This window comes from Prionailurus viverrinus, chromosome A3 (assembly GCF_022837055.1).
Source record: "Prionailurus viverrinus isolate Anna chromosome A3, UM_Priviv_1.0, whole genome shotgun sequence".
Taxonomy (NCBI): Eukaryota; Metazoa; Chordata; class Mammalia; order Carnivora; family Felidae; genus Prionailurus; species Prionailurus viverrinus.
This window is the reverse complement of record NC_062563.1, coordinates 23,728,084-23,750,515: the sequence shown is the minus strand read 5'-3', so window position 1 is coordinate 23,750,515 and position 22,432 is coordinate 23,728,084. Positions and strand designations below refer to the sequence as shown.

The window sequence follows — 22,432 nt, the reverse complement described above, 5'->3', positions numbered from 1 at the left end:
CCAAGGGCAGCTCTGTTTTCTGCCCCTTGTATTATCATGCACAGCCTATGTTCAGGTGTCAGAGTGGAGGCACAGTCAAGTTCATTCGAAGAAAGCAGTGAACTCAAACAGTCATGTTGGTGAGAAGGACCCCCAGAGGTTACACGGTTGGTAGGGGAAGAGTGTGCCGGGTCAATTAGGGTCAGGGGGCTGGTGGAGGGGGCGGAAGATGACCTGGCTGATCTGGCCGGGCATGGTGTAGAAGACCAGGAGAAGGAAGATGGTGACCAATGCCAGCAGCAGCAGCAGCACCAGGATGCGCCAGTACCGGCGCCAGATGAAGAAGACAAAGGTCTTCAGCGGATTCACAAACCAGTTGAAGGAGGTTTTAGGGCGGCTGTGGGGACAGAGGTGGTGTCAGAATGATGAGGAAGCTCCTGGGCCGCCCCCACCTACCTCGGGCTCTGGCCCAGCCTCCTGTGTCGCCCCTCACTTGGGCTTCTCCAAGGGCTCAGGTTCCTTCCGCCCCTTCCCCACTGGCCGCTTCTCTGCCTCCTCCACGGTCAGCAGCTCAAACTCTGCCTCCACCTTCCCCTAGAGAAAGGAGGGAACAGAGGCTGAGCTCTTAGGTGGGCTCAGACCCCACCTCATACCCCCACCCACCCGGGGCCCTGCCCCAGCCACACCCACCGTGAGGATGTGGACGCTGCCTCCAGGGTCTGTGAACGCTAGGTCTTCCGGCCGGCCCTTCCTCCTCTTCTTCTGCCTCTTGCCAGCTCGCACCTCCCGCTGCTCCCGATCCTCATCCTCTGGCTCCCGCAGCTTCACTACGGGCCACCAGCCCCGCAGGCGGCGGCAGCGAAACAGGTTGCACCTCGGCCCTGCCCCATCGCGGGCCAGGCGCACAGAGCAGAGCTCGGGGCCCCGGGCCCCCCGCACCATGTCTGGCAGCTGCAGCTCCAAGGATCCTGCGAGTGCAGAGCTCTCTGGGTTAGGTAGGAGATCAAGGTCTGTCTGGGCCTGGGGTGGTGGGGAGCCACAGCAGGACTGTGCCTCAGGGCATCAGGAACTAAGACGTGGTGCGCCACAGCTGGGGGCCACACAAGCGCAGCCACACGTCAGCAGGTTGTCAGACCCTGGTGAAACGACCAAGGATGGGACCAGACTGCCAAAGTGGGGCCATGGTTTCAGAGTCCAAAGTGACCTGAGTTCAGGTCACGTCAGAAGACTGAGTCAGGGACTTTGGGTGGGAACGGAGGTCAGTAATGAGGCCAAAAAGGTTAGTGACCTAGGGTCTGAAACCCGGGACTCAGGGTTGGGTTACAATAGGGAACCAAGGGCCAGGGGGCACTGGCAATGAGGACAGAAAGTAGGGCCAGGGTTTGAGGTAGGAGGGAGGCAAAGCCCTACCAAGGAAGTCGTTGGCAGAGATGCGGTCATAGTCCCAGACCTGCAGGACCAGCACGGCTGGCTGCCGGAACTCGGCCTCCTCCAGGGCGAAGGGTCCAGGCCGGCGCCGGACGCTCACCTCCCGTTCCGTGGGCAGGTAGTCGAAGCGGAACACGAAGCGCCAGTTAAAATTCCCCTCCCCAGTCAGAGAGTTGAAGTGAACGTCTGTCTCCTGCTTGTCATGCTCCAGTCCCTTCACCCAGCTGGAGCCAGGAGAGAGGTACAGGCGGAAGAGTAGGCTTCAGCACTGGGGCCAAACCCAGAACCCAGCTCGCCAACCACCCCCCCCAACCCCTGACCACTGGAGGAGGGGGGGGCCTCCACCAACTTCAGGTGCCAGAGAGGGCCCAGAAGACAGGGCTGTGGCTCAGCCTGAAGCCCATGCCCCTGACTGCAGTCTCACCTTGGTTCTCAGCCATTTGCCTGGCCTAGCCTACAGGCTTACCTTTTCACATAGATGTCACTTGACATCTCTCCAGTGAGTGGGTTCACATCATCCAGAACCACATCCTCTGTGTTCCAGATGATGACTCTGAGCTCATAGCTGGGGGAGGTATCAGAAGAGAGTTTTCAGACTCTTGGGGTCTTGAGAGGGGCTGCAGGAAGCACCTAGGCCATGGCCATGACATTCATTGAGCACTTCCATGTGCCCAGCTGGGTGATCAGGATGTCTGTGGTACTTACATGGGCAGTCCCAGCTATCACTGACCACCCCCACCACAGCAGATGGCACCAGGAATGGTCTATTGACCAAAGCTGGGCCAAGTTTCCCCCATAAATTTTGAATCAGGATGCTGAAAGGTTGAGTAACGTCAAACGCCACCACATTTGGAGTTGGAGCCACCACGAGCCAGGGTGATGTGCAAGCTGAAGTTTTAGGGCACAAGGGAGAGAAAGCCAGTTTGCAGTGACAAGTGAGAGGGAGAGCTACAGAGTGGGGATGAGAGCATGCAGCCCCTGAGTGGCAGAAGGAGGGGCGGCAGCTTTCCTGATTCTACCCCAGATAGCCATGGATTTTTCTGGGTATCTGTTGTTTTCTCTTACCCAGCATCAATTTCCTCTCGTTTGCTGACGGCACCATGATTTTGTGTTGGTGAGCACCCACTACCCTCACCCCTATGCTGTCAATCTGTGTGATTCTGGTGGGGAAGACTCACCTCTACCTGGCTCCAGAGGTGGGTACATCACCTAGGACATCACCCAGGGTTAGCCAATGAGCGGATTACAGCCCCCTACCCACAAGGGTTGGTTAAGAGACCAGGATTTGACGCATGCTGATCCAATGAGAGTCAGCCCTGAGACATCTGCTTTTACTGGCAAACAGGTGTTTGTTTTTCTGCTCAAGTAGTCCAGTTGATGAGATATAAGCCTTGTACCATTAGCAGCCATCTTGCCCCCAGACTGCAGAAGCCTCCCTGAGAGTGAACCCAAGAGAAGCAGAGCCCAGAGGTGGAAAGTGTAGATTGCAGACAATATCTGAAGTACATAGAGCCTATGCAGAACTCCACTCAGACCAGCTCCAGTTGGAAGGGGGCAGACACCCAACTCACAGCAGCTTAAGAAAAGAAAGGGAACTTAATAGCTCACCTAGTTGAAAAGGCTGGCTCAGCAGCCTCTGGATGCTTCACTGGAGGCCCAGGTTTTCAGAGAGCCCTGGTACTGGCAGTCCAAATGTGCCTGCCCCAGGGGAGGCAGGGCCAGAACTCACCTGATGGGCTGCCGAGGCTTGATGTCAACTGGGGGTGGGGCAGGCACATCGCGGGGGAAGATGTCAATCCACATGTGAAGGGATCCCTGGGAACACAGGACCAGGCTGAAGGGGTTTGCTGAGGTCCCCACCTCCCGTGATAGCCTTGTGGCCAGAGGCTGTGCCTTGCCCCAGGTGGAGAGGAGCTGGAGTCAAGAGGGCACAGTCAGGCAGATCCTGGAGGATGAGGTCGAAGGTGGGGGTCTGAAGTGGGGGTTCCAGGTCTAAGGTTAGGTTAAGGATAAGGCCCTGGGAGTGGAAGGTTGAGATCAAAAGTACGATCTGGTGTTCCCAAAGTCCAGAGCCTAGGGACCTGGGGTTGAGGTCAGATCCAGAGTGCCAGGTCTGACCCCTTGGTGGCCAGGGGTGGGGATCCTGCAGGACCAAAGTCAAGGTGGAGGTATGGAGTCCAGGATGGGGGTCTAAGACTGGAGTGGGGATGCTGGGAATCAGGATCAGGAGCCAGAATCAGAAGTGGGAGTGCAGTGCCCAGTTAAAGGTGTTGGGGAAGGTGCATCCTGAGGGCCCAGGGTCCAGGAGCAGGTGGGAGTCCTGATTCTGGGAACCCCGGGGGTTCTGGGGTTGGGTGCTGAGCCCTCCCTCACCTGCAGCAGCCCTGGGCTGCGGGGATGGTAGAGGGGCCGAGTTTCTACATGCTCGGGCACCAGCTGGATCCCAAGCTCCGGCATCTCTTGCCAGCGCCGCAGCACCAGCAATGCCTGTACCTCCTCGGGGACCTCGCTTGCCACTTTGGGGCCCCCCCTACCTGCGAGGAGAGGTGTATGAGCTTGGGTCCCTCACAGGTCCCGAATCTCCCACTTTCCACTCCCACCCCTCAACAGAAGTGCAAAGCTGAGGCAGCTTCTTTGTTGGACAAAGCCCATGGTCCGGGAGGTCAGGTCCACAAGGCACAGAAAGTGGGGAGATGCTTCTCTAACAACTTTTGCCTGTAAAAATCCAGCAGTGGAAGGACAGTGGGATTGGAGGGGCTATGACTTTGCACAGACTCTGTTTAGAGAAAGACCACCAGCCACTTATGAGGTGTGAGCTCAATTCTGCAGCTACATTTTGTCATGTGGGACCCCTATGTGGGCCACCCTATGTTCTGGAAACTTGATTAGCTATGGCTCTGAGGGGTCCACTTTGACTCTTTGGGGATCATGCTCACCAACAAAGACCATTTTCTCCCCACCATCCAAGAATCTCATCCTTAGCCAAACTCACCACCTCTGCTTGCAGAAGGAGGCAAGTTCTTTTGGGGGACACACTAGAGTGGGCACCACGGGGCCCTTGTACCTTAACAATCTTGCTCCCTATGGAGTGTCCGTCAGAGAGGGGCTGGTACCTGGGGGCAGGGTCTCAGGCGATGTCAGAAAGACTTTGCTGCCCACCTTGACAGCCCCGGCTCGGTATTCAGGGCCAGGGAGGCCACAGCGTTGGCACAGCCCCGCCAGGATCTGGGAAGGCTGGAGCGCATCACGCCAGGCATTGTACCCATCCCTGAGGGCAGAAAGGGAAAATGCTTCAGTTGGAGTCAGCATATGGACACAGGTGGGCACAGGGGCAGGGATGGGGACCCTTGAAGACATAGGATCCAGGTTCATAACTCCAGTACAAGACAGATTAGTCCTTGCTTATGGTAACCAAGAAAATCAAAGATGTATTGCCCATGCTCCAATGGAGGAGATAACTGATATTATCTCCATTTTGCAGATGAGGAAACTGAGGCTCAGAGAGATCAAATGACTTATTATAGGATACCAAATCCCAAGCCCAGGTATTGACCACGATGCTATAAGGTCCTGGTCATAGGGAGGTCCCCTTCTATGAAATCAAAGGATCTGGGGACATCAACAAGAATGTGACCTTAAATGTCTTCGGTCAGACTCAGAATGGCTCCTGAAGGTCTGTGGGACTCACGTGTCATATTGGGAGGCCAGCCCACAGTTCGCCCTGTGATGGCTATAGAATCGGTTTTCCAGATCAATGTGGGTCTCCCCGATGAGGTCGTCAGAACCCACAAGGTCGTGATCAAACACGGCCACAGTCAGCTCTGGCTCCGCAGGAAGAGAGATGCTGAGCTCCAGCACCCTGGCCAGGAGAGAGAATGGCTGAGGACACCTCCATGCCCTAGGAGATGGTCTGGTTGGGGGACAGGGGTTCCAGGGGGCTCAGCAGCCTCTGTCCATTCCCTCACCATCACCATGCCAGCTGCCTGAATGGGATGCCTTGGGCCACAGGGTCAGATGGTAAAGGTGCTCCCATTCCCAAGCCCAGGGCCCAGCCTCACTCTCCAAAGATGGGGTTCAGCTGCTTGGGGATGTAGCGCTCCTTGGTGTCCTGCCGCTCCCGGCCAGCACTCACCACCACGTAAGGGTCTGCCCTGCCATTGGGGTCCGCAGGAGCCAGGTTGGTAGCCTAGGGGGACAATGTGGGTGGGGCTGAGAGAAGTGTCACTGTCATAACCCAAGGTTACCCTTGCTGGACCAAATCTCAGGTTATGTGTAAGCAAGAAGTTACCGAGGAGGTATCTCGCACCACGAGGAATCAACTGAAAGGTTGCACAAGATGACTTTTTTCTTTTAAGTTAATTACAAAATATTTAAGACATGCAAATAGGTATAATGAAAAATATAATGAGGGGAGCCTGGGTGGCTCAGTCGGTTAAGCGTCAGACTTTGGCTCAGGTCATGATCTTGCAGTCTGTGGGTTCAGGCCCTGCATCAGGCTCTGTGCTGACAGCTCGGAGCCTGGAGCCTGTTTGAGATTCTGTGTCTCCCTCTCTCTGCCCTTGTCCCACTCATGCTCTGTCTCACTCTGTCTCTCAAAAATAAATGTTAAAAAAAATTTTTTAATATAAAATGAAACAAAATATGTGGAAAGATGTATAGGACTTTGATGTTCAAATCATAACTTTCTATGTTCACTTTTATTTTTTCAATGATAAAGATATTTTAACTAATATAAAAAGAATAATACAATGAACATGTGTATGTCCAGCTTAATAAATAAAACACTACCAACAAATGGAAACTCCCTGAATCCCCTTACCTGATTTAATTTCCTTTTCATCACTGAAGTTGCCAGAACCCTTTACTTGAGGTTTATGACTCACACAAAAAAAGTAAAAATACTTTGACTACATATGCATGCATCCTGAAGCAATATATAGCACCATTTTGCATGTTTTTTAACTGTATGTATTAAAGTTACTTTTCTGTTTCGGTAACTACATAATGTAGTAAATATATAACCTATGCATAAATTATTGAAGTATAATTTATATACACGAATATATTTTTAGTGTTTTTTTACCCTCCTGTCTACAGTGAATGAGCATTCTGGTTGCTCCACATCTTTATAAACACTTGGTATTGTCAATCTTTTTTATTTTAGCCATTCTAGCATAGGCAAAACTGTAGCTCATCGTGGTTTTAATTTGCATTTCCCTGATAACTAGGCGTGTTGAGCATCTTTGGATGTGCTTATTCACCTTGTGTATTTTCTTTGGTGAGGTGTTTGTTCATATCTTTTGCTCCACCACTGAGTTTTTAATTTTAAATATTAGACTTTTGGGGCGCCTAGGTGGCTCAGTCGGTTGGGCGTCCGACTTCAGCTCAGGTCATGATCTCACGGTTCATGAGTTCGAGCCCTGCATCCAGCTCTGTGCTGACAGTTCAGAGCCTGGAGCCTGCTTCAGATTCTGACTCCTTCTTTCTCTGCCCCTCCCCTGCTCATTCTTTTTTTTTCTCTCTCTCTCTTTCAAAAATAAATAAAAATTAAAATAAAAATGTGTCTGTTTTATTTTAATTAAGAAAAAAATTTTAAGTGTTTATGTTTTGAGGGAGAGAGAGAGACAGAGTACAAGTGGGGGAGGGGCAGAGAGAGGGAGACACGGAATCTGAAACAGGCTCCAGACTCTGAGCTGTCAGCACAGAGCCCGATGCGGGGCTTGAACTCATGAACAGATAGATCATGACCTGAGCTGAAGTTGGATGACCAACTGACTGAACCATCCTGGCGCCCCTCCCCACCCCCAAATTTTTTAAATTATACTTTTAATTTCTAAAAATTCTTGGGGCACCTGGGTGGCTCAGGTGGTTAAGCAACCAACTTGGGCTCAGGTCATGATCTCATGGTTTGTGGGTTCGAGCTCCCACATCAGGCTCTGTGCTGACAGTTCAGAGCCTGGAGCCTGCTTCGGATTCTGTGTCTCCCTCTCTCTCTGCCCCTCCCCTGCTCATGCTCGCTCTCTCTCAAAAATATTAAAAAATCTAATTTCTAAAAGTTCTATCTACTCCTTCAAATTGGCTGTTTATTTTTAATTTAATCTCTTGTTCCTTATGTATTTTAATATATTCTTTGTTTCTTTAAACATTCTCTAATAGTTATTTATATTTTCTATCTGGTCATTCCAATATCACTGACCCCGGGAGTCTGAATCTGTTGTTATTTTTGCTATTCTTATTCATTGTGGCTTGTTTCTTTGTATATTGGCACTTTTTACCATGACTCATGTTTGGTTTAACTCATCCTGAGGGCCCAAATTGCACGTGCTCTCTGCCAGAGACGGCTTGCTTTTACTTTTAACAGTTTCCTGGGCAAACTACCAACCTGCAGCCACTTTATTATTTTTTTTTAATGTTTATTTATTTTGAGAGAGAGAGAGAGCACACGTGCACACACAAGTGGGGGAGGGGCAGAGAGAAAGAGAATAAATCCCAAGCAGGCTCCATGCTCAGTGCAGAGCACATGAAGTGCTCCATCTCACAACTGAAGCATCATGACCTGAGCCAAAATCAAGAGTTGGACGCCCAACCGACTGAGTCACCCAGGTGCCCCTAATTTTATTATTTTCAAAACTTCCAGTCACTCTTGAAAGCCTCTTGTTCTCCATTTGTGAAATATATTAGATGGTTGTTTTACATTTTAATATTTGAAAATTCTAACATCCAAAACCCTTAAAAGTTTCATTCTCCTTTGTGTTGTTTTTTTCTGGCATTTTTTTTCTCATAGTTTTTTTTTTCTTTTTTTCTTTTTTAATTTGGGATTGTGAGCCCAAACTTAGCTGTCTAAATCTATGAAACCAGGGAAAACTTGGGACCATTTTAAGCCAATTTCTCAGCTTTGAGTTTTCTGGAGTGAGCAGATAATATAAATTCAAGTCTTAAATCAATGTGAGAGCAAAACTCTAATTATAAATTCTCAGGGAAGACATTGTTTTCTACTTCCCCCAGTTGGAGAAGAGGCTGAAACAGACCATTTACCTAACAAGCTTCTTTTCCAGTGAGTAGAATTCCTCTTGCCCACCTTTCACTAAGAGCAGAGCCCTCACTGGATGCTGCTTCATGCGAGGGTCTTGGCTGTGGCTCCCATCTTAGACAGGCTATTAGAACCTAAGCCTCTGGGTCCAGGTATAGACAAACCTCTCAAGACAACCTGTGTTTCAGGGCTTCCACGTGGGATTCCTTCTGCCTCTTCATCTTAGATCCACTGGGGATTCCCTTTCTTATGAGCTTAGCATTCATTTAAGATTGTTTATCTAGCATTTCTAGATGAATTACATCAGGAAGTTATTTCCAACCATCTAGTCTGTGATACTGCGAGAAGCAGAAGATCAAGATGACTCCTACTATCGAATTATGCACTAGGATGTGCCACAAAACATTTATTTAAATTATGTCTTAGTCATAATCCTTATATTTAAACCAGATAGAAACACAGAATCTATTCCGGTGCTGAGATCGAAGTAGGCAGAGAAACCCACTCATTCCTCTCATTCCCTGAGATGCCTTTTGGGAAACTTCAGGACCCTGCTGAGTGCTGTGTGAAAACCACAGCAAGGCAAGAACCTGTGTGAAGGTTTGTTTTTTATTTTGTTTTGTTTTGTTTACCCCTCTCCCCTGTGTGAAGGTATTTGATGACAAGCCGTTGTGAAACTTGAGGTTAAGAGCTCTGCTCTTCCTGGAGTTATATTCCACGTTCTATAAACTAAGGGTTTAGAACTATGAATAAGGAGTCAGAAGACCTAAGCTCTAAAGTCTGGTTCTACCATGTGTGAGCTTTGTAACCCTGGGGAGTCTTTTAACTTGTGCCTAAGACTTCCCACCTGAAAAATGAAGAAGGTGGACTCTAATCCCTGAGATTCCTTCCAAACCCTCAGTCTGTAGCTTTCATGTACATTACCTTCACTGGAATTGGAGGCATGCTGGGGCGACGGATGCTCACCTTTACCACATATACTCTGACCAGGAGCTTAATGGGCCGGTTCTGTGGGACCCCTCGGGAGATCTGGGGCTCAGAGAACGACACTGCCTCTGATTCAGGGTAAATAAGGAACGAGCCCTGGTTTGGGGAAGACAGAAAAGTCTCTGGGAAGAGAGTCTTCCTCCTGCCTCCCCACCTGTACTCCTTGGCCACCCTTCCTTCCCCAAACATACTTTGAACTTGCCCACAAGGTGTCCAGACCTTTCTTCCTCTGCATCTCCATCCTGGCCCCCTTGCCCTCGGTACAGGGGAAATACATTCAGCCAGTCTTCAAAGTTGTTAAACTCTTCTTCCAGGGTGCTGTTGTAGATCTGAAAGGCAAGGGCCTCAGTGATAGACCAATGTCAAGAATCCTAGCAGAATCCCCTTTCTCTGACCCCCACTCACCTTCAGGGTGGCTATTGCTTTCTTCTGGGACACAGAGCCTTTAACTTCAGCCTCACCCCGACCCTGGTCTTGGACCTCCCCATCCACAGAAATGAGGTTGACCCCATCTGGGAACAGCAGAAATGCCACAATTTGAAATACTCGTGTCACGGGAGGGAGAGAGACACACAGAGTAGGAACAAGAAAGCCAAATCTCCTACCTGACTCCCCAGGATCATCCATCTCATCCTCATCAAAGTTGGTCTGAAATCAAAGGGCAAGTCAGAGATTCCTCCCTACCTTCACCTCCTTAATCTACCCCTTTTCCAGGATAGGGAGTTGGGAAACCTTAGTCCCAGTTCAGCCATGTGAACCACTTGCATTTGGCTAGCAGTTTGGCTAGTCCTGCCCTGCCCAAGACAGTAACCCCAGCTCCGTGTGTCTAGTGAGCACTTGAAATTGAAAATTGAGATGTGCCGTAAGTGTAAAATACCAAATTTTAAAGACTTAGTATAAAATAAGAATGTCAAATGTTCCATTGTTTTTTTATTTTTTTTTTTTTAACGTTTATTTTTGAGACAGAGAGAGACAGAGCACGAACGGGGGAGGGGCAGAGAGAGAGGGAGACACAGAATCGGAAGCAGGCTCCAGGCTCTGAGCCATCAGCCCAGAGCCTGACTCGGGGCTTGAACTCACGGACTGCGAGATCGTGACCTGGCTGAAGTCGGATGCTTAACCGACTGCGCCACCCAGGCGCCCCTGTTCCATTGTTTTTTATAAAGGTTACTTGTTGGAATATTTTAGATATATTAGGTTAAATAAAATATATTATTAAAGTCCATTTCACCTCTTTCCTTTTACTTTTTTTTTAATTTGTCCACTTTAAAAGTTAAAACTACATATGTAGTTCACATGATATTTCTGACAGCACAGCTGTCAGTAATTCTCAGCTTCCAGAACTATTATGAAGGTAAGAAAAGACATGCAATGAAGAGCTCTGAAAAGTTGTGGAGCTCCACATCTGATGAGATCCTTCTTGCCATTTATACCCCTGGGCCTCCAGCTGCAGTCTGGGACCCGCCTCTGCACCCACCTGCCCCTGGAGCTCCTGCAGAGAGGCATAGTACTTGGACCACCAGTCAAGCTCTTCAGGATCTGGGATGTCTTCCTCCAGCTCGGGGCCTTGGTTCAGGAGGCTTCTCAAAGGGAGCTTCTTCAGAGGAGCCTGAGGAAGAGAGAACTGAGCGCCCCTAACCCAGCATCACCCAGTCCCTTCTCCACCCATTTCCATACCCCATCACCTTGAGAAGCCGTCTGGGCATCCGCACTTCAGCCAAGGAGGGATCCAGAGACCTCTGTCCTGGGAAAGAGGAAATGACACCAGGAGGAGGTCAGGTGAAGTCAGACTCCATGCCCCACGGGAGGGTCCCCTGGAGCCATCTCAACCGGGGAACTGAGGGGCTTCTGTCTGGTGGCCCTTAAGGGGAAGGAAGGCCCCTTACCTTTTGGTCCCTTAGGCACTAGGTCCACTGTCTCTTCCTCTTCTCCTTCCTCCTTGGGGGGATCCTCATGAGCCCGGAGTATGAATCGCAGCATGTGGGAGACAACATGGGAACCCACAAGCACGGTGCGGCCAAAGGCCCGGCGCTCGATCACCAGGATGCTGAGTGGGGGCTGTAGGTAAGGCTGCTCAGGCAGGTCCTGGGGGTGGGGAGAGAGAAACTGGGTCTCTGAAGACCTGGGGAGGAGGGAGAGGCAGCAGCACAGGCAGACAGAACAGTGGAGCTAAAGCTGCTTTCCCAGCTCAGCTCTGCCACAGCCTCATTGTGTCATGTCTGGTAAGTCACCAAGCCTGTTTCCCTGGCCAAAAAGGGATACGATCCTGCACTCAAAAGACTGTTGTAAATATCAAAAGACATAATAGATACAAAACTACTTTGGAGCCAACAAAGTGCTATCAGAAACATGTGGTGGTGGTGGTTGTTATTATATGAAGGATCAATGCTCAGTTTGCTAATGTAGATTTAAAGCCGTAGCAATATATATGCCCTTTAATATGGGAATTCTATATCTATCAATGGATCCTAAGAGGGAGGGAAAAATTAAAATACTGTATTGTTGGGTTTATTTTATACATATGTGACAATTATCACACAAAGGAGGGAAGAAGGAATGGCCCTATAATAGAGAAAAATTTTACTGTAATTGAATTAGTATTAATCTGAAGTAGATTGTGAAAAATCAGCACACATACTGCGATCCCTAGAGCAACTACTAAGCAAAGATCAACAAAGGAATTAAAGTAGTACACTAATAAATATCTATTTAATACAAAAGAAAGCGGTAACAGAGGAACAAAAAAATATATGAGACATATAGAAAACAAATACCAGGGGAGCCTAGGTGGCTCAGTCAGTTGAAAGGCTGACTCTTGGTTTAGGCTCAGGTCATGATCTCACAGTTTGTAGGATCGAGCCCCACTGTCAGGCTCTGCGCTGGCTGGCATGGAGTCTACTTGGGATTCTCTTTCTCCCTCTCTCTCTCTGCCCCTCCCCTGCTTGTGGAGTTATTTTTAGAGAGTGTATCATAAGCCCTGGGAAAGTAAATGGGGTAATTGCTGAAATGTCAGCAATGTTCTGGTCTCAAGGCTGTCGAATGCGATAGCACTACAAGATCCAGAGCCCCACGATCTCCCAGGAGCCAGTTAGGAAACAGACCCACTGCAATTGCCTAGCAGTCCTTGAAACTGCACATCTTCTCTGCATGCTTTCACGTAAACACCAGATGTGTCTTTGGTCTATGTGTGGAGGCTCTTTGTGTTTTCCTCCCATGCTTTGACATTCTTTGATGTTTATATCTGGCGAACATGAAATAAAGACCAAGTGCAGTTTGCTGCTGTTTCACTGGCAGAGGCAGCCCTGCATGTCCGCTCCGTCTAAGAGTCTGAGAACTTTTTCTTCAGTGTGTGGCTACACCTGCAAGTGCTCGGTATCTCTCTCTCTCAATATAAATAAACATTAAAAAAAAGAAAAAAGAAAAAGAAAACAAATAGCAAAATGGCAGATGTAAATCCCAACCATGTCAATAATAACATCAAATGTGACTTTGATTGGTAAAACAAAGACAAAAGAAATGCAGAAAAAAATTAAATTTCCTTTGCCTTGGCAAAGTGCTTAAGACAGGCAGGGTGACCTTTCTTCAGGAACTCAACTGCCTCTATTGCTAGAGGCAAAAGGCAACCTTAGCTTGACATTAGCCTTACCTGTAAAAATCCCTTTGGAAACTTCCTTTATTCTACCCCATCCCCAAAGATATATGTTAGCAGTCATCCTCCAAGCAAATGGCCCACTGATATCATCTGATATCGTGACTAAGGTTTTACCAGACAGTAGTAAATGACCTTATCCTAACAGCAGCTAGCCCCTCAAGGTCCTGGAAACTTGGCTTCCAAATTCCTCAGAGATTTACACTATTCCTAACCCTCTTCCAACCTGAAGGTATATAATCAGTCACTCCTCACAACCCCAGTGCAGCCCTTTCTGCCCACAATTCCTGTCCCTGTGCTTTAATAAAACCACCTGTTTTGCACCAAAGATGTCTCAAGAATTCTTTCTTGACCGTTAGCTCCCGGACCCCAACACTTCACATTGACTTTATTAAACACTTTAAGCAAAAGGCAGAGATTGTCAATGGATTTTTTTTTTAAATATGCAACTACGTGCTAAAAGATACTCTTTAAAAAGACACATATGGGTTGAGAGGAAAAGGATGGGGAAAGATACATCATGCATCCAGTAATCATAGAGAGCTGGAATGGCTTTACTATCAGACAAAATGGACTTTAAGACACAAAATTTTACTAGAGGCAAAGACGGACATTTTATGATGATAAACAGATCAACTCGTAGGAAGCTATAACAATTGTAAACATATATGTACCTAACAACAGAACCTCAAAATACAAGTAGACTGTGACAAAATTGAAGGGAAAAAAAAAACGATTCAACAATAATAGCTGGAGACTTCAATATCATATTCTCAATAACAGATGGAACGACTAGTTAGAAAATCACCAAGAAGGCTTTTTTTTTCATTGTTTATTTATTTATTTTGAGAGAGAGAGAGAGTGAGATTGGGAGAGGGAATGAAGCCCAAGCAGGTCCCATGCTGTCAGCATGGAGTCCGACTCGCTCAGTCTCACTAACCATGAGATCATGACCTTGAGTCAAAATCAAGATCCAATGCCCAACTGACTGAACCACTCAGGCACTTCAAGAAGGCTTTTTTTTTTTTTTACTTTTTTTTAAGTGTTTGTTTATTTTTGAGAGAGAGAGAGTGTGAGCAGGGGAGGGGCAGAGAGAGGGAGCCACAGAATCTGAAGTAGGCTTCAGGCTCTCAGCTGTCAGCACAGAGCCTGATGTGGGGTTCAAACCCACAAACTGTGAGATCATGACCTGAACTGAAGTCAGATGCTCAACTGACTGAGCCACACAGGCGCCCCTAAAGAAGGCTTTTTTTAAGAAGGCTTGCATAACACTATTAACCCAGCCTGACCTAACTGACATCTATAGGTCACTCCACCTAAACAACAGAAGAATACTTAGTCATTCTTTTCAAGTGCACAATGGAGAGAGGTGGAGACAGGGATATGATTTCCTCAATTTGCACTGTGAAATAAGAAATGAAAGGGAACACTCCCTAGAAGTTCAATGAGCAAACTGCTTCCAGCTTCACCATCTTATAGCACAATGAAGTTTCCAAACTGAAAACTCCTGCAGGTGAAACAGAGTCAAGAATGTGTTAGGGTTTTTGTTGTTTTTGTTTTTTGTTTGTTTGTTCTTGTGGGGTTTTACCCCCTTGCAGTCTGGAACCACTACGCTTTGTCCCGGTCTCCCCCTCACATAGGCACAGCACTTTTCAGTTTACAAAGCCCTTTCACCAAGATCCTTTCTCTCACTGGCTCCCTATAGCACTCCTGCAAGAAGCATTTGATGTATTTCCTTCAATCTTCAACATTTCTTCAAATCAGAAATAGGTTTTTCTTTTATACAAACAAATAGGGACGCCTGGGTGGCTCAATCAGTTAAGCGTCTGACTCTGGGTTTCAGCTCAGGTCATGATCTCATGGTTCATGAGTTTGAGCCCTGCATCATCAGGCTCTGCACTGTCAGCACCGAGCCTGCTTGAGATTCTCTCTCTCTTTCTCCTCTGCCTCTCCCCCACTGTGCTAGCACTCTCTCTCTCAAAATAAATAAATAAACTTTAAAAACATCATTAAACAAACAAAACACTAAAGCTCAACTAAGACAAGTGATTTGACAAGCTCCTAAGTGGCACTGCCAGAATTTGAATCCAAAGTCCATACTACAGAAATTACAAATTATACAAAGAATGCATTTCTTTGCCCCTGGTGTCTCAGACACTAGATAGATTCTTTGTGACCTATATTGCATGACACTTACCTAAGCCACTCATTCAACAGAGCCAAGAGAGTACCACCAGTTCATGGATTAATCCAGAGATCAGCAAACTATAACCTGTAAGCCAAATCTGGCCCACTGCCTGTTTTTATAAATAAAGTTCTATTGGAACACAGTCATACTTATTCATTTACTTGCTGTTTATGTCTGTTTTCATGCTACTATTAGAGTTGAGTAATTGCAACTGAAACTGTTTGGCCCACAAAGTCTAAAATATTTACTATCTGTCTTTTTATAGAAAATTTGCTCCAGACTTCAAGCTGTATTACAAAGCTGTAATCATCAAGACAGTATGGTACTGGCACAAAAACAGACACATAGGGGTACCTGGGTGGCTCAGTCAGTTGAGTGTTCGGCTTCAGCTCAGGTCATTATCTCGTGGTTCTTGGGTTTAAGCTCTACATCGGGCTCTGTGCTGACAGCTTAGAGCCTGGAGCCTGCTTTGGATTCTGTGTCTCCCTCCCTCTCTGCCCCTCCTCTGCTTGTGCTCTGACTCACACTCTCTCTCTCAAAAAATAAACATTAAAAAAATTTTTTATTTAAAAAAAAAAGACACATAGATCAATAGAACAGAATAGAGAACCAGAAATGGACCCATAAATGTACGGCCAACTAATCTTTGACAAAGCAGGAAAGAATGCAATGGAAAAAAGACAGTCTCTTCAGCAAATGGTGTTGGGAAACCTGGACAACAACATGCAGAAGAATGAACCTGGACCACTTGCTTATACCATACACAAAAATAAACTCAAAATGGATGAAAGACCTAAATGTAAGACAAGAAGCCATCAAAATCCTAGAGGAGAAAACAGTCAACAACCTCTGTGACCTGGGCTGCAGCAACTTCTTACTTGACATGTCTCCAGAGGCAAGGGAAACAAAAGCAAAAATGAACTATAGGGACCTCATCAAAATAAAAACCTTCTGCACAGCGAAGGAAACAATCAGCAAAACTAAAAGGCGACTGACAGAATGGGAGAAGATATTTGCAAATGACATATCAGATAAAGGGTTATATCTTTATAAAGAACTGATCAAACTCAACACCCAAAAAACAAATAATCCAGTGAAGAAACAGGCAGAAGACATGAATAGATACTTTTCCAAAGAAGACATCCAGATGGCTAACAGACACATGAAAAAATGCTCAACATCACTCATCATCAGGGAAATACAAATCCAAACCACAATGAGATACCACCTCATACCTGTCAAGATGGCAACATTAACAGCTCAGGCAACAACAGATGTTGACAAGGCTGCAGAGAAAGAGGAACCCTTTTGCACTGCTGGTGGGAATGCAAACTGGTACAGCCATTCTGGAAAATAGTATGGAGGTTCCTCAAAAAGTTAAAAATAGAACTACCCTACGACCCAGCAATTGCACTACTAAGTATTTATCCAAAGGATACAGAAGAGCTGATTCAAAGGGGCACATGCACCCCAATGTTTATAGTAGCACTATCAACAATAGTCAAAGTATGGAAAGAGCCCAAATGTCCATCGAATAATGAATGAATAAAGATGAATGGCGCCTGGGTGGCTCAGTTGGTTAAGTGTCCGACTTTGGCTCAGGTCATGATCTCGCAGTTCATGAGTTTGAGCCCTGCATCAGGCTCTGGGCTGACAGCTTGGAGTCCGGAGCCTGCTTCGGATTCTGTGTCTTCCTCTCTCTCTCTGCCCCTCTCCCACTCATGTTCTCTCTCTCTCTCTCTCTCTCTCTCTCTCTCTCTCTCTCTCAAAAATAAGCATTAAAAAAGAAGAAGAAGAAGATGTGGTATACATATACAATGGAGTATTACTTGGAAATCAAAAAGAATGCAATCTTGCCATTTGCAACAACATGGATGGAACTAGAGTATATCACTCTAGCAATAAGTGAAATAAGTCAGTCAGAGAGAGACAAATATGATTCAGTCTTATGCGGAATTTAAGATATAAAATAGATGAACATAAGGGAAGGGAAGCAAAAACAGTATAAAAACAGGAAGGGAGACAAACCATAAGAGACTTAAATACAGAGAGTGAACTGAGGGCTGCTGGAGGGGTTTGGGGTGGGGGGATGGGCTAAATGGGCAAGAGACATTAAGGAGGACATTTGTTGGGATGAGCACTGGGTGTTATATGTAATGATGAATCACTAAATTCTATTCCTGAAGTTATCATTATACTATATGTTAACTAATTTGGATGTAAATTAAAAATAATAATAATATTAATTTAAAAATAAATTTAAAAATATTTGCTGATCCCTTGATTAACCTAAGATGACTGGCTAGGAATTCACCATCCCACTGCCCTTTCACTTGTTAACCCAGCATTTCTTGCTTCCAGCCCATGTCCTCACCACTGTCAGATGCCTGACAAGCTCAGTGAAATTGGGGTTATCACGGTAACTGGCCAGGACCTCCGACTCCACACGTCGCCCAGCCACCTCCAGCACAACCTGGGGCTGCTCCACTTCAAACAGATGCACACGGCCGAGACCCCTCAGACCCCAGAACAGCACCTGGGGTCAGGAAGTGAGAAATTCAGGGGCCTGCACTTGACAGAAGGCACCCAGGTGTGTGTGTGTGTGTGTGTGTGTGTGTGTGTGTGTGTGTGTGTGTGGTGGGGGTGGGAGGGATATGTGACTGACGATACCTCAACACGGAACTCCCTGAGTACTGGACGCACGTTAGGTGGCAGGGACAGGCGCCCGGAGAGGGGCTCGGCCAGTGGTGTCAGATCCTGGGGCTCTACATCACTGGGCACTGAGGGCTGCAGGGGGCAAGAGATCAGAGGTCAAGGAGGAATCAGGCCAAAGGAGGGAAATGTGGGCTTGGGGAAGGGATATTGAGAGCTGCCAGTGAAATATAAATCCAGAGGAACTAAAAAGGCTGGATGGGCAGGAGGGGCATATCTCAGGAAGCAGTCATGCACAGGAAGGTGGGTGTCTGAGGCATGAGGATCAAGCTGCAGCCTAGGGTCTGTCTCTAGGGTGGAAGGCCTGGCAAAAGGAACCCACGATATGTGTACTTCTAATGTTCCCTGAAGTTGGGAAGTCCAATGAGGTGACTGCAAGACAGATCTGCAGCCTGCATTTTCTGGGGGTAAAATACTTGGAGGGGTAATCCCAGGACATGCCCAGGACATGTTCCATATTCTCTGGAGGCAGACAACCTGATAGAATATAAGAGTCCACAGCCTGTGCCGGCTAGGCCAGGGTATTCTGACCTCAAACCGGCCACTGTAGTCCAGTTCAATGAGTTCAAAGGTGGCAATGAGCTCTCCGGCTGCCCGGGGCCCCTTTCTTAGGGGGAAGAACTGTAGCTCAGGGCGTTGGTAAGGGTCCTCTGTCAGCTTCACCCTCGGGGTGGCCAGTGCCCTTCCCAGGAACACAGGGGGGCCCTGCAGAGAGCAGGGCAGTTAAGACAAAACTAGAAGATGCTCCAGAGCCAGGGGAAGGGAGCATCAAGATGAGGAGTGGGGGCCACTTGGGGGTGGGAACACAGATGGGGCCCAGGCCACACTCACAAACTTATTGTGGTCAAAGACATTGACGACCACTAATGGAGGCTCCTCCTGCAGATGCTCCCTCCTCCCATCTACAATCAGCTGATCAAACACCAAGAGCTCATCCCACAGGGGACTCAGCGTCTGCTCCAGGACCTTGGGGGCCATGCAGAGAGGGAGTCAAAGGCAGGCATCAAAGGAATCTCCAACATACATCCCACATGAGCACTCTTGCCCTGAAGTGATACTTTAAGCAGCTGTTTATCACAAAAGGAGGGAGAGTGTGGTGAAGATGAAACAGCCCACCAGAGTGGGGTTGGAGCCTGGTCCCCCTAACTGTAAACTGCCACCCTTGGGGCTAATCCTACAGTCAACCCCTCAAAACAATTCCTCATCCAGAAGGCCCTCTAGTTCTACACCACCCTCTAAACCAGGGCAGCTCAATCCAGTATCCTGTCCTGAAAATCCAGAGCAGGAAAAGAGACTTAGGGCCTGAGGAAAAGCTCAGCCCTCACCCCACTCTGTCTCCCAGAGCCCCCCGCTTCCCACAACATCCCAGTGTAGCCCTCACCCGTGTGGTCTGGCACTGGGTAGAGATGAGGACTCGAGCAAATGGGTCCGAAAGCCCACTGTCATCTGCTGCCAACACCCCTCGGGCCTGGTACAAGTGGGCCCGGAGCTGGAAGTAGCTGAAGTCTGCGGTGGGGGCAAGAAAGAGATGTTTGTTCAGGGGACCACCGGAGTCCCTGACCCCAGACCCCTCCAAGACCCCAGCTGAGCATCTAGCCCCACACGTGAGGCAAGTGTCGAGCTGTACTCACCATCCCGGCACAGGTGGTGGGGCAGCCCCGCAGAGGGCTCGGGCAGCAGGTCCTGGGGGAGCTCTGAGGTGCAGGCCTTGGCTTGTTTGCCCAGCCCTAGCCACAGGAAGAGCTCCAGCTTGGCACAGACTTCGCCTGGAGCTGCCCCAGGTGCCTATTGCAGGGAGGTGGCATGTTAGGGCCCACCTCTTACCACCCCCCTAGATCTGTCCCTGCACCCCCAGGGTGTGCCCATACTCTCTGTATCACTAGACCACTTCCCAGTGCCGAAGCCAAAGAGTACTCCCTGTACCCTATCCGTACACCCCACTCCATGCCGTCTATCCAGTACCCATTACCCTGAACACTCCCATAACCTAGTCCTCTGGCCCCAACACCGTCACTTCCTATACCAAACCCCATTCCCCCAAAATGCACTCTAAGCTCTTCACTGCCACACCCCACGCTTACCCCCTCTGTCCTCTGAGCCCCAACTCATTTAGATGCTCTGTTCCCTACCCCAACAGTCACTGCTTCTTAGTACTAGGGACCTTTGCTGGCATCTATTCCAGGGACACCTTGATTAGAAGCATTTTGCCCCCAAACCAGCTGTACTTATAAGGAACAGACTCATCACTCTCCCATTCTGGTCACCTGACGGTCTATCAGAGCCTGGTCAGCAAAAGGGCCAGTGCAGCCCCAGAGCTGACAAAACTTGGTGTTTTTCTCACATCAAAGTAGACCTAGGTAAAGGTACAATCTCCTTTTGGCTTTTAGGATAATTGAAAAGAGTTCACGTATACTTTTAAAAAGAATAATAATCTTTAAGTAAATATTAAATGTAAAAAATTTAAAAATTAAAATAAGACATTTTATAACTTAAAATTTTTTAATTGAAAAAAAAGTTTTAAATAAGAAACTTTTAAGTTTTTTTTAAATACAACAAAGAGTTTGGGGACACCCTGATGGGAACCACAGCCTTCCACCTCATGCCCCCTGCCCCCACCCTAGGAGCCTCACCCCACTCCAGTCTCCAGCAACCCACACCCCTCACCGAGAGCAGCAGACTCTGGATCTTCCCGCAGTCCCGGCCTCGCTCCTCCTCGACCACAGAGAACAGCACATCCTGGGCAGGGATCCGGGCCCAGGCCACTCGGCGCCGCCCACTGAGCATCCAGACTAGCACATCTGGGAGGGGTGGCTGGGGCTGCGGGCAGAGAACTGGGTCATGGATGGAGCTGAGACCACCTGTGCTGCAGCTTCCACTGGTCCGATGGACAAAGCATCCATCTTAGCCCTGACACATACCCTTAAACCCCAGATCCATAGAGCCACCTGCCTCCTAGACATATCTCTCTTGGATGCCCCACAGGCAACCTCAAAGTCCAACCTGACTTCTTTTTTTTTTCCTGTTTTTTTTTTAATTGTGGTAAAATACACATTGCATAAAACTTACCTCTGCAAACATTTTTAAGTGTACAGTTCAGTAGTACATTGCTGTGCATCAACCAGTGTTGTGCAACCATCACCACCAGGGTGTGCAGGGTAGGGAAATAGGTGGCCAGGTGTTACCTCCTGGGCCAGGAAGCGCAGTTTGGCCAAGAGCTTCTTGGACAAGGCCACCTTCTCTTGCACGTTGCCCTGTCTCAGACCCCGTAGAAGCCGCAGTCCTTGCTTTGCCAACAGGTTCTGGAAGGGCAGGAAGAAACATGAGTGAAGGGCCCCAGCTAGGTACCCCTGATCCCCCTTCCCCAGACCGTACCAGGCTGTGCACGAGCAGTTTCCTTCGGCATCGATCCAGGGCATTGGGCCGGGTCATTGTCCTGCGCTCAGCACCATGGCAAAACTGTCTGCAGTGAGCAGGAGCGGGCATGGCAGGTGGGAGTCAGAGGAGGGAACGCTGACCCCTAGAGGACCACCTCCCTCAGAGCAGGCCTCCCACCACCTCCCAGACTCCCTCACAGCTCCTGTCAGTCATGTTCTCAAAGACGTCCCTTTCCTAAGCCAAGGATGGCGTCTGTACATGGACCACTCCCAACTGCATAGAGGCCAGCCTCACTTTGGAGCCCCAGAAGGCACTACTATGTAACTATCTACTGCCCTGGCTACTCAAAGCTGGCCCAGGACCAACAGCAGTGGTATCACCTAGTTAGAAATGCAGAATCTCCGCCCTGACCCAAACCTGCTGCTAGAATCTGCATGCTGGTTCTGAGGGATTCCAATGAACACTAAAGGCTCAGATGGGCTTTATAGTCCCAACATTAACTAATGGTAGCTCAAACATTACATGCCCAAACCAAGTGCATAATTTCCAATTACCGCCCCCACACACACCTCTCCCCTGCCAAAATCTGTTTTACTTTAAAACTTCAGAGACATCCTTCACTACTCTTTCTTTCCTTCCTATTCCACATCAATCCACCGGCATATTGTTCAGGCTCCATCTTCAAAATATGTTCAGCATCTGACCACTTTTCTCCTTTTCCAGGACCATCCTAGTCCAAGCCTAGAACTATTGCAGCAGCTTCCTAGCTGGTCTTACTATGCTCCTTTCCTACTCTCCCCATGAATATTCTCAATATGGCATCCAGAGAGATATTTTCAATGCTTTTCCAGACCATTTCACTCCTCTCTAGAGGTTTCTCATCTCAAACAACAGCATTTTTAAGAAAGCCCTACATAATCAGGCTCCCTTTATCTCCCCTATCCTCATCAAACATTCCTCTCCCCTCATGCACAATCCAACCATCACATCACACTGGCCTTTCTGCTCCTCCGTGAATACACCCAGCCCATCACCACCTCGAGGCCTTTGTATTAGCTGCTCCCTCTGCTAGAATGTTCGGTCC

General features: G+C 48.1%; 1 protein-coding gene across 11 annotated transcripts in view; it reads right to left on the bottom strand.

The window, feature by feature from the left end:
- Positions 1-98: 98 nt before the first annotated feature.
- LOC125161958 (fer-1-like protein 4) overlaps positions 99-22,432 on the bottom strand; it is a 33,679-nt gene continuing 11,345 nt past the window's right edge. For 4 of the 11 annotated variants that reach the window (XM_047852359.1, XM_047852363.1, XM_047852365.1 and 1 more), the window contains 26 exons: positions 21,346-21,433; positions 21,156-21,272; positions 20,638-20,790; positions 19,605-19,758; positions 19,355-19,479; positions 18,805-18,939; positions 18,505-18,678; positions 17,932-18,048; positions 17,636-17,797; positions 11,311-11,509; positions 11,110-11,168; positions 10,902-11,033; positions 10,030-10,072; positions 9,830-9,936; positions 9,616-9,753; positions 9,404-9,520; positions 5,466-5,593; positions 5,096-5,266; positions 4,521-4,675; positions 3,781-3,941; positions 3,137-3,222; positions 1,874-1,972; positions 1,390-1,631; positions 670-947; positions 473-573; positions 99-376 (listed from right to left, as the gene is read on the bottom strand). In XM_047852359.1, coding sequence (XP_047708315.1) covers positions 172-376; positions 473-573; positions 670-947; positions 1,390-1,631; positions 1,874-1,972; positions 3,137-3,222; positions 3,781-3,941; positions 4,521-4,675; positions 5,096-5,266; positions 5,466-5,593; positions 9,404-9,520; positions 9,616-9,753; positions 9,830-9,936; positions 10,030-10,072; positions 10,902-11,033; positions 11,110-11,168; positions 11,311-11,509; positions 17,636-17,797; positions 17,932-18,048; positions 18,505-18,678; positions 18,805-18,939; positions 19,355-19,479; positions 19,605-19,758; positions 20,638-20,790; positions 21,156-21,272; positions 21,346-21,433 — 3,646 coding nt within the window. In that variant the 3' untranslated portion in view covers positions 99-171. Of the gene's footprint in view, positions 377-472; positions 574-669; positions 1,116-1,389; positions 1,632-1,873; positions 2,038-2,235; positions 3,223-3,780; positions 3,942-4,520; positions 4,676-5,095; positions 5,267-5,465; positions 5,594-9,403; positions 9,521-9,615; positions 9,754-9,829; positions 9,937-10,029; positions 10,073-10,901; positions 11,034-11,109; positions 11,169-11,310; positions 11,510-17,635; positions 17,798-17,931; positions 18,049-18,504; positions 18,679-18,804; positions 18,940-19,354; positions 19,480-19,604; positions 19,759-20,637; positions 20,791-21,155; positions 21,273-21,345; positions 21,434-22,432 lie in introns of those variants that run through there. The other 7 variants (XM_047852360.1, XM_047852361.1, XM_047852366.1 and 4 more) reach the window with 7 other exon arrangements.